The sequence below is a fragment of the Nelumbo lutea genome, chromosome 1, assembly GCF_056320005.1.
Source record: "Nelumbo lutea isolate HS-2025 chromosome 1, American lotus-T2T, whole genome shotgun sequence".
Classification (NCBI taxonomy): domain Eukaryota; kingdom Viridiplantae; phylum Streptophyta; class Magnoliopsida; order Proteales; family Nelumbonaceae; genus Nelumbo; species Nelumbo lutea.
Genome location: NC_142684.1, coordinates 107,361,715 through 107,373,621, shown reverse-complemented (window position 1 = coordinate 107,373,621; position 11,907 = coordinate 107,361,715). Strand labels below are relative to the sequence as shown.

At 36.4% G+C, this 11,907-nt stretch overlaps 1 protein-coding gene across 2 annotated transcripts; it reads right to left on the bottom strand.

The window, feature by feature from the left end:
• Window positions 1–2,665: 2,665 nt before the first annotated feature.
• On the bottom strand, window positions 2,666–4,106 carry LOC148876656 (uncharacterized). Of its 2 annotated transcripts, none has more exons than XM_088966262.1 (3): window positions 3,824–4,106; window positions 3,651–3,712; window positions 2,666–3,542 (listed from the first exon to the last, which is right to left on the bottom strand). In XM_088966262.1, exons 1-3 carry the CDS (start codon window positions 3,861–3,863, stop codon window positions 2,922–2,924), a joined length of 723 nt encoding a protein of 240 aa, XP_088822388.1. In that variant the 5' UTR covers window positions 3,864–4,106; the 3' UTR covers window positions 2,666–2,921. The 2 variants fall into 2 exon arrangements, with proteins under 2 accessions (XP_088822388.1, XP_088822389.1); XM_088966263.1 differs by having other exon boundaries at window positions 2,666–3,539.
• Between the last annotated feature and the right edge of the window lie 7,801 nt (window positions 4,107–11,907).

Genomic DNA, 11,907 nt, shown 5'->3' with positions numbered 1-11,907 from the left:
CAAGTATTCATACACCCTAATAGAGAATAGGAATAAGAGGTGTATTGATTAGGGGTGAGCAAAAAAAACTGAAAAATCGAATCGATCGAAACCAAACTAAAAAAATTGGTTAACAGAATTGGTCAATTTAGTGTTTTAAAAAAATCAAAAGTATCAGTTCAGTTTTGGTTAACCAATATAGAAAACCGTTAGTTAACCGAACTGGTCGGTATACATATATTTCTATATATTTTATATATGTTTAATATTTTTTATATATTATAAATTAATAAATATGCATTATATATAAATATATATTTATAATATATGATATGTTATTTATTATTTAAAATATAATATTTTATATATTTATATAATATATATTGTAAAAAAAAATTGAAAAATCGATGAACTGAACTATCGGTTAATTGAACCGGTCAACTAGTCAACTGATTGATTTTAATTCAGTTTCGGTTATTGGTTTTCCAAAAACCGGTAGTACCAATTCGGTTAACCAAACTGTGAGCACCCCTAGTATTGGTGTGTTAAACCTTGAATCTATCCTTTTTTTTTAGTTTTTTTTTTCAAAAAAATAGGTCAAAGGGTAGGTCTTAGCAATCGGAATCTCTTATTCACAACAATCCTATCCGCACCTATTTGGAGGATGTTTGCATGTCACTCTTCATGAGAACATCTCTTCTATTTGCATGTTATCATTCATGAGAGGATGGTCTTAGGAGATATATATGGATTGGTCTTAGGCCTATCTACCCTTACATAGTCAATCCCCCAAAGCTCCCTTATTTAGTGTACCTATTATCCACCGCTAAAGTACCAAAAAAAGGATGTCAATACCATACCTATTACCCAATAGGGGTTGAAGGACTGGCTAGAGCAATTTGGTGCCATGCTGAAGTAGGAATAAATCCATAATACACCAAACAAATCATTTCATTAGTACCTTTCAAAATGGTTTTAATTGTTACTTTGCCATCTCTTCAAAATGGAGAAAATCTACATGCTCTCCAAATTCCAGGTGATACTATACAAGTTACGAGAAACAAAGAATCAATGGATCTTTCAAAAGAAAAAAAAAAAAACCCCTTGAAAATCATTGAATCAGTTTGCAACATCCTCAAAGAACATTCAGAAACTGCAAAAGAAGAGAATGAGCACCCCAACAATCACTCCTTCATATACCTTGTTCACAAATGGCTCATTTGATGAAAAATCAGGTCATGCAGGAATTGGATATGTACTCAAGTCCAGAATCAAAAGCAATCCTAGAAGTGCAAGGAATAGCATGCAAAGCAAATGGGAGCAATGATGCAGAAATTAGAGCTCTAATTCAAGGTTTGGAATCAACAATCCGTCACAATTGCAATCATTTATTGGTCTGCTTAAATACTGAAGGACTGGTAAAAAAAACTCAAGAACATTCCTTTGATCGCTCATGGGTGGATCAACTTCACTGGGGTACCATTCAAGCAAGCCACAACACTTAATAGAATTTGTATATATCCCTCGTACAAAAAACAAACTAGCTCACCTCTTAACATACAAAGCTTGTTTTCATGGAGAAGTAGAAAGACACCATATTCTAGATTAGCCCTCGACAAGATTGCCCCCCAATACACGACGGAGATGTGCTGTAGGACATTGTGGGGTACAATCTTGTGGGGGGCTGATTTGAACTCGGGACTCCTGCAATCCTTCTCTTATCTATTATAATAGAATCAGAATTTTCTCGTCACACCCAACTGCTCCTGCCCACGAGAACTCTATCCACGCCTACCCACAATATATTACCCCCGTGAATTAGGAACATCTCTTCCTGCATAATACTATGCAGGGGATGAGATGTTCTCTATGTCAAAGATAAATGTGGACAGGAGATCTGGACTCATTCTCAATACCTTATAGCTGCACATTGGGAACACAAACATCTCCTGTCTTAATGTGTTTTCATTGACGGGATGTTCCCGATGAATCCTTTTTCACGAGTTCATATTGACGCCCCACATGCACATTTCTCAGTATGCTTTAAAAATATCTTCTATACATTGAGAGATATTTCCCATCCATGGTTGGGATGTGCTGTAAGGCTTTGGGGTACGTCCTGTGGGATGCCGATGTAAAGCCCCTTTTCACACCCACCTAACATCACATTGCAGCTGCACGGGACGAAGTTGACATTTTTACACCTGGTCAACTCGCCATCACTGGTCACTAGGTCCAAAACTGATTTATCTGGGCTGTGATGGATTTACCTGAGCTAAGAAAGGAAAGAATTCAGGCCCACACTGATCCAACCCAATAATGCCTTGCTTGTTTTGGTTGATCGCTCTGCAGTTTAAAGAAGCCAACAGTGTATAGGGCCCGGCCCACAATGGCTATAAGGCTTAGTGGTTGACCCATTGGTGGCCTTGTCATAACCTCCTTGTCCTTGATAAAACCCCATTTTCATCCACCAAATTGCTTACCCCCAAAATTCTTTGTTATTATCACATTCTTAACCAATCACTCAGTTAATGCTTGTCAAGTTTTATTTATCCTATAAACTCTTCAATTATAACATCCCACCACAACCAGTCAACCACAAGGTTAAGAGTCTTCACTTTATCCCATTAGAAGTTAAAGGAACTAAAAGGGTTAGGGGAAGATCACTAAAGACAAGGATCAAAATAGTAAGAAACGATTTAAGCATTCATAATTTAACAATAAATATGACATTTAATAGGGATTTATGCAACTAACCCCATATAAATGATGTTGATACATCATCTTTCATTTTATATTAAACAAGGTAGCTCCTCCTTTTCATTAAAGACATGAAGCTTTGCAAAGTGCAAACCACACAGTGGCCTACTATTTGAAACAACATCGTTTAATTTATATACTAATAAAATCCCAGGAAATCTGCTTAATCTCTCCATCCCAATTCAAGCAACTTCCCATTTCCGAGTTCCGACATAAACGTTTCCCTTGGGCTGCCTTGACGTGTAGCTTCTTCTCTTGTTTTCGTGTTTAACACCTGTGTAAATATTCCTGGGTACAACTACTACAAAACCACGACGGGGGTCCTCAGTTTTTTTATTTTTATTTGTAGCAGCAACAGGACCCGTTCCCGATCGGAGTGTCCTCACCCAATCAAATTCCTTGCCGCAGGAACCCATCTTTCCTTGCCTATCTTCTACTACTTTTGATTTTGAAGCCTTGGGCCGACCTTTCTCACCAACTTCTTTCTTGATCTCATTTATTTCAATTTTAGATCCACCCTCCATCCTAATGTTTATGATCACCTCTGAAAATATTGTATTTTGTACTTGTGATCGAACTCTAGCACCACTTGGAATTGGGGATGTCTCTCTTGCATTCCTTTCCATCTGGTGTTGATAGAGTCGATGCAATCGAAGAGCAAGACGGCATATTCCATCCTTAATTTCTTCTTCCAAATCCCTTTCTATGTCCATCTCAAGCTCCGCTCGGATCTTCAGCTCTTCATCTGACATGAAAAACGTTCCAGCCCTACTCAGCAGTTCATTTTGATTGACGCTTATCTGCTGGTTCAGGTTTCCTACCAATATCAGTACGACCAATTAAATAGAAACAAACAGTTCAAACCGACAATAAATTAAAGAGACAATCAAGGAAGAGAACGGATGATTCACCACCCCATCACGCCGTTTGTTGTTGCCCACCGGAGATTCATCGGAATTTAAACTGGATATATCTGCAAAACCCCACAAATTCATTAAATAAAGGACTCTGTTATATAGAAGCTAGCTTTGTGTGGAGCTAGTAATCCAAGAACAATAATAGACTAGAACCAGAAATGTTAGACCTAGTATATCAGCTTTTGAGTAGTTCCTTTGCTGCTCCATGTCATAGGGGTATGCATAGATTGCATCCTTGTGTTGATTTCCCCCTTTTTTAACCAACTAGATCGATTTAGACTGTCGGCGTAGGGGGTAGCATACAGATAGAATGAAGAAGACGTCAAACGAGATGGTTCAGAAGAATATTCACCGTTAGGGAGGTTGTTATAGTAGAGTTATTCAAATTTAGGCGCCAAATTAAGCTCTCCACAAGAAAATGCATGGTAATGTGGCAGTTGCTGAATTGAATCCACCAATTACAATTACAGAGACTACTACTTTGCGTGGAAGGAATACAGGGCCTGGGTTGGTTGCCCTTAAAGCACAATCAATTTAGGGGTGTATACACGTGTTGTGTCCATGGACAATTACCCTTTCCCAATAAGTTGGTTCAAGAGGAACCTATCAGTTCTCTCTTCTCTCTTCTCTGGTCGCTATCTTATTCTTAGAGTGGAATTTCTTTATTGGAGTTGGAGATCTCATCTCAGTGAAGGTTCATCTCCTAGGTATTCTATTCAAGTAACATACAAATTATATCTATACCTTTGAACGGGACCCATCACTCCCACTGGTGGGATCTAGGGGTGTCAATCGGACCAGATTTGGTCCAATCCGATCCTATCCAATTAAGTTTATCATAGATAGATTAGGTCCAATCCAATCTGATGAATACTTTAGACCATTTTGGACCATTTCAATTTAATGTATGGACCATCCAAACTATTCAAATTGGTTTTAATGTAGATTGATTTCCAATTCGAACCTGGTCCATTGACACCTGTTTTCTTATCTTCTATCAATGGACCAGATATTGGTCCAATCCAACACAATCCAATAGAAGACTATTATGGATGAATCAGGTCCGATCCAATAAATGCTTTGGACCATTAAGTCTGGACGGGTCCAATTCAATATCTCTTATTGATCCGTCCAATTCGTCCATCCAAACCGGTCCATGACACCCCACTGGGATCTATGTCATTGTGCAGCGCAGGAAGCATCTATCATCAATGGCCTCAGGGACCACAGTGTGTTTCATGACCATGATGGACCTCGAAGAGACATCTCTAGTTTCTGATGCTTGGATTTATTAGATCGAAGGAAGGTGGTCATTCTCTGGTTTAGGATGGGAAGGGACCTGAATCAAACGGTTTAGTTTTCTTGTACCTTCTTAGAATATGTATCAATTTTTAGGATCACGGAAACACTAAGGTTTCGGGAAGTTATTTATCCATGTAAATGTACTTATCTATGTTCTTTTATTTTTCACGTAAATAAAACAACGACTATTTTGGCCATAAAAAAGCCGTTATTAAAAGGGACAATTTTGCCCCATCCAAGTGTTGGCACCTTCCCACTTACCCGGGTAAGTAATACCCAAAGAAAATAAATTTTCCATGAACCCTACATAAATCTCAAAAAAGAACACAGGTATCTTGTTCAATGGGAATCAAAATCCCACTTACAATTTTGCCCCATCCAAGTGTTGGCAACCTTTCCAGTTACCCAGGTAAGTGATATCCAAAGAAAATAAATTTTCCATAAACCCTACATAAATCTCAAAAAAGAACATAGGTATCTTGTTCAATGGGAACCAAAATCCCACTTACCAGCTTTCCCCTCTCAAAATCCAAAAAATGAATGAGTCTTAAATATAAATAGTTAGGGGATTTCCATGACTTCAAATGTTAGAAATTATTCTAATAAATTGTATGGAAAAATGTATGATGCCAGAAAAACATGATACTTGAAAGAATTTGACCGATCAAACCCCTAGTAATTTTGATGAAAACGTAATTGATTGGTTACCACTTTTATGATGACTGTTGATTGGTTATAAGTTTTCTGTCATCATGGTTGAACCCTATATTGCATTCTTTAATGATCAGAAAAAGAGAAGTGAAAAAAAGGAGTTTCGTGGTTTTACATGCTGGATTCTCACACTTTTATGCTAGCAAGTAGGAAGACAAGCATGTCAGGCCATTTTATACTCCCGATCTCCTAAACTTAGGCTTTTATGCCAAGTTGTATGCTAACCAAGGAGCTCCAAAAAGCTCAGGTTGGTAAGAATAAAATACAAATATGTACAGTGTAAATACAATCTTCAGAAATAAAACTTTTAAGGTTTTGCACTCTACATCTTTGTATTTGTACTCTTGCCAAATTAAGTAGACATGTACATATTTTATAGGGTGGTTTTGACGAATTCTGATCAGGTAGGCACATAAGATGAACACGCTTTGGAATTTTGTGACTTGTCCCATAAAATACCCTCAGCCCACCTTTGAAATGATTTAAATAAAATTTTAAGACGGCTCTCAAAATATTTATCGCGTGCTTATTGAATGTGTTTACAATGGTGCGCCTACTGAATCCGGTCTCAGTTCTGGTTGGTCAAACTCTCAAAGCCACCCATCTAGAACAACCACCCATGAATTTGATGAATTATGATTGATTAGTATATGACTTAGTATAAAAGCCCAAGTGTAGGAGGAATCTGAACTTGCTCCTCACAAAACACTTCTTACACCAACCTCACATCTAGAACAACACTCTTACTTGTATGTTATCATTCATGGGGAGATGTTCCCAATGCACAACTGTAACATGGTGTAAGGTTCGCATGGTTGGTGAAGAGCAAATCAGAATTCATGTAGGAGATCTGGACTGGCCATTTTAGGCTCCCAACTAGATTGCCATGTAGGAAATTTATGGGTTGTTTAGGAAAGCTTGCTAAACAACTCAACTAGCATAAAAATCTTTGAAATTTTAGAGTTTTGTTTTTATTACCAATCTAGATCATTCTTCACTCATTAGATAGGAACTTGCCACATGGAAGTTCCCTAGTTCCTTTGGATCCTTCATCAATGTTCTAAATAAGGGTAAATTGCTGAAACCTCCCATGAAGTTTTTGACTGTTGTTGAAACCTCCATTGAAGTTTGGTAATTACAATCACCTCCTCTGAACTTTCTAACAGTTGCAAGTAGACCCCCTTTGTTACTAACAAGAGGCATGAAAATGTCCAAAATACCCATGCGATTACTATTGAGACTGATTTCTACAAAAAAAAAATTACAAATTTTATGAACAAAAAAAAAAAAAAGTTGCAGCTTTACCTTAGAGAAATTGATATGATGGAAAAATTTGAAAAATCAATCAATTTCAAGAAAGAGATTGGAAGGGTTTGGGGTAAAAATTCATATGAAGAAAAAATTTGGAAAATAAAAATTTTGGTCAAAAGTAATTGTAGCATGAGTATTTTGGACACTTCATGCCACTTTTTAGAGGATTCTAAAAAAGGGGATCTACTTGCAACTGTGTCAGAAAGTTGAGGCGAGGTGACTGCAATTACCAAACTTGAGGGGAGGTTTCAGCACTTTACCCTTTAAATTATGATGAAATTCCATGGAATTCCTGTTTCAGTTATGTTAACATTAATTGAAATCCTAAAAATTATGGATAAATTTCATATGAAAATTTGATGCATGTCCTAAAACTTCAGGATTTTACAATATATTTTGGAATTTTACATAAAACCCTTGAAAGTAAATAAAAAATTCAGAAAAAATATTAAAAAATATAATAAAACGACAAAATTCACCAAAAAAATATCTGAACTTTGTCTGAAACTTAAAAACTTGTCTTGCATGGTTCCATTAAACAACCAACTACACTGCACAAAAAAAAAAAAAAAAAAAGGGCCAACTAAATTTGACAACCTGCACTGTCAACAAAGCTCTCCCCACATAACATATTAATAAAACTAGCTGAATGCAATAGCTGTTCTGTTCAGTAGATTGTAGAACCAACAATAACACTCACAACAGTGTGGGTCTCATGCATTTTGTAACTGGCGTGGGGTATTATCATTAGTTCCACAGCCTGTTACTGGATAACAAAAGCGTTCAGCTAATCCAAATTCTTGTAATAGTATCGGTATTAAATGCATTGTAGGGTGAACCAATGTCACGCAAGGAGAGCACTATCGAATGTGGAGAACCAAAGCTTTCTCCAATTAATTGTTATCAAAATTGACCTAAAATTCAGTCTGGAAAGATCCCCTAATTACAGGTCAAATGGTTCATATGTTAATTTGACAATATGGTTGGTTTGTTTTTGAAAACAAAAACAATTACCACAACAATACCCACTGAATATATGCTTAGAATATATATGGCATTAGTTAAATGGTAATATTCTTTAGCTCAACGATGACCTTTGTCTTGGCTTGGACCGGCAACAAATGAACTAAACCAAGAATAATACCTGTTTGTGGATGAAATCATTTGCTCAATAAAGCGAGATTTCAGCAGTAAGGAAATGCTATTTTATGATCAGGAGGTTCAGACCTGCGTGGAAGACAGGTCAGTCATTAAGGGGAAAATAGTATAATTTCGTCTTTTGCCAAGATAATACGTCCAGCTGCTTAGAAAAAAAACATAAAATAAAAAAATTGGATGTCCAAAAACAAGATGGGCAACCTTAGGGTCAATACTCAATACCGTACATTAGGAAGCTTCGCTTTCAATTTTCAACCATGGTTGCCATGTGCTGTTGGAATGTCCAGATAGAAAAGAGTTCGGTGTGGTGAAACAATCAAAATGGATAGGTGACACCGGGTTTAGTTCTACTGGGATACCCATAGCTGATATACCTTGAATGAAGAAAAAAGGTTGACCTTGTTCGATCACATGGTTTCTGATCAATTCTCATGATTGGGGTTTTGAAGGCTGAAACAGATCATTCTGGTTTCTGGAGGACAAAAGTATGACTTCCCTGTAGTCTCTGATAAGCAAGCAGCTGGTTGTTATATCAGCTAATTGATAGAGTTTATGAGTGATACTGATTCAGTAGTGATAAGTTACATTATTGGGCAAATGTCCTCGTTTTTCCGTCTCCTTGGGAGATGGCCTCTGTAATAAGCAATGGTATTGGATTCGATTGGAGATGGCGCAAATACACTTGGGGAACTACCTAGACAAGTGTTGTTACTGCACTTTCAGCTGAAGGTGAGACAAGGAAAGAAAAGAAAAGAAATATGAGGTTGATAGGCCCAGAAAACGTGCACTGAGAATAAGAAAAACCTTTAAGTTCTTCCTCTGCGTTAGAGGCAGAGAAGGATCATCACAGCATTTATCCAACCTAGCACCTCAGGAGTCAGGACACTTTGTTGCTTGCTGAAAGACTTCCTAGTTTTTTGGGTTTTGGACGATCCTTTTGGAAAGCTCAACCAAATGCCACCTAAAAAATCAGCTGTCTGAATATTAAAATCAACTTTTCCATAACCAAAAGAATACCATCTTCCTCAGGACAACAGAAATTTATGTAAACTTGAATGATAATAAAGCAAAAAGGGCATAGAAATTGATAAACTTTTCATTATCTTAAGAAGATCCATATACTTTTAATGGAAATAGATCTAACAATTATCAAAGCATAAATTACCACTTGGTAACATATGAATGAATAACATTTAGGTTAGACATGAAAGACTCACATCCTCAATAGAAACTTATATGTCCCTAGGAGATGTTTTTATTGAACTACCTGCAAAACCAAATTTAGACATCTCAATGATGAATTGAACTGTCATCACTTTCTTTTTTCTCTTTTGTTTAACATTAACATGTATCAATATTTACAATTATTATAAGATAACAAGCCCAATGAACCAGTCGGTCCCTGGTGTGGAACTTTGTGACATTAACATGCTATAACATTAGCATGCTATAGAGAAGATTAATGGCATCCAGATTCTCCAAGGCAACAAATTTGTTTTCTCTCATAACTTGCCATCCACCAAAGCTATGAAGGATAACGGTGACCTAAAAAGAAGAAATGAATTTCACCCGTGCATGGAGTTCTTTTTGTATAGACAATCTATCAGCAATAAAATCATTGAGCAAGAAACTTAAAAGGCCATTACCCAGTGCTGGTCCCGGATAGCCAGGGTCTTGGGAGGATGGACCAGATAGGAACCTAACCTAGGACAATTTTTTGCATGAAGTGGATGAAAGATTTATGACTAATAGTGGACATTCCCAGGCTAGAACCTGCATACCCACAGACTCGCATGGTCAGCCTGATATTTTACCATTAGACCAAGCAAAAGTTCTCTATTGAGCAAGCAAACTAGAAAAGGAAATACAGAATGCAACAAAAATCATAGAAATGCTTGGGTAACTTCAATACAAAAAATCTAGGTGCAGTCCCATTTGTTTATCTTCAATAAATGTGTTAGACTGTTTGTCATACTGACTTGCACCAGATATGAATTATAGCCATATTTGGCTGTTATCATCAATCCACTCCTATTGTTATTTAATTTGTTTTGAAGTTTCATCTTTGAAGTTTTGGATGGAAACTGCAGAAAATCTTAATGTCATATGTACACCAGAAACTATTTAGAGAAATATTTGCTTATACTGCATTTGTGCCTCCTGGTGCCTTATCTGTTTTATTCCATGTAACAGGAGTTTCCAAGAAATGACTGATAATCATAGTGAAGCAATATGATTTTATCCTTGTTTTGGTGACAAAACTAACTCCCTTGGTCTTTTTACACTCCAGAACACTTTGAAAATCAACAATTTTTTTTTCAGTTTCCAAGTATTGACAGTATGGTAAAGTAATTGGTGTCCTGTGAGGTATCATAAACATGTTATACTAAAAATTTACTAGTTTTAAATGGAGAATTTCTACTCCAAATGCCAGCAGTGCATTCCTGGGACTGGGAGCTCAGAAAAGAAAGAATTTCCTGAAATGCAACAAATGTCACAAATATCTGTTTCAACACTCTATTCAATTTTTTTTTTTTTTTTCAGTTAGACAGTACTGATCCTTGTGCCTTATTGCAGATGATGAACCACCCCATTTCTGAAGTGTATGAACCACCCCATTTCACTTGCAGCTACAAAACTTAGGACTGTAATCGGAGCAAGCATTCACCTGCTATACCCTCTTCAAGTCATTTCTGCATGAGATTAAGCAGAATGAACTCGACTTTCATGTTAGGGAAAATCTTCCCCATGGACCATAAGACATGCATATACTTGTGATTTGTGAACCAGAAGTCCAGAACAAAGCCTCCAAAAAAATCCATCTCAAACATGATATCCTCTTTCTGATGTCCACTAGGCTTTTCTCAAATAAGATATTTTTCTTGTGAACCAGAAGTCCGGAATAATAGTTGTGGAAAGTTCTTTCAGTTATCTTTTGAAAAATATATTACACCTTTCACTTAACTCATTTTGCTTTGATTTTTTGTAGACAAGGATGGATCATCCCACCTAAGCACTTACTAGAAACCATTTGACCTACTACTTACATAATTAAGAATTAAAAGTTGGAAAGGCTTAAACAATACAACTTACAAACATCTATATGGCTCCTAAGCACAATAAAATAACTAAGGCTACGGTTGGTTACACATAAAATAAAGGAAAACAAACAATTTCCTTGGAAAATTTATATTCAATAGGAAAATTAATCATTTTCCCAAGTATCCTAGTATCCGGCTTAACTTGGAAACCAAAACTAAATGTGAGAAATATATGGGTGTTCCCAGATTTGGATGAAGAGGAACCCTCCTTTCAGAAATGAGTTAGATTAAAGAGGAATGACATTTTCCTACAACTACCATTTATGTTTTAAAAATGATTGTTTTCCGCATCCGTTTCCATGGAAATACTTCATTTTCCTTAATTTTATATGCAACCAAAGAGAACCTACATCAGACAGAATGGGAAATTAGTAGTTGAGATCAACAACTAAAAAAGTGCTTGATTATTCATAAAAGCCATTATGAGATCTGTATGACCATGGAGAAGAAGAAAAGAGAACAAACCAGAGTACTTTCAAGATAGATAAAAACAGAAATCAGAATATGAAGAGTAAGCATTACGTAACATATGCACCATTCTTCAATTCCTTTTTTTTTTGGCAATAATTATAACACTTTCAAGGTCACTAAGTGGTGGAACCAAAAAGCAAAGGCCTCCTCTGTATAAAAATAGTTGGTAAAAAAAGCATTAAAGGAATTATGGAAGT

Bases quoted from the DNA above. Each gene is read 5' to 3' on its own strand.
- LOC148876656 (XM_088966262.1), bottom strand. From the start codon at position 3,863: ATGGAGCAGCAAAGGAACTACTCAAAAGCTGATATACTAG. The intron at 3,713-3,823 runs GTCTAACATTTC...GGGGTTTTGCAG, and splicing joins CTCAAAAGCTGATATACTAG to ATATATCCAGTTTAAATTCC. The intron at 3,543-3,650 runs GTGAATCATCCG...AACCTGAACCAG, and splicing joins ACAAACGGCGTGATGGGGTG to CAGATAAGCGTCAATCAAAA.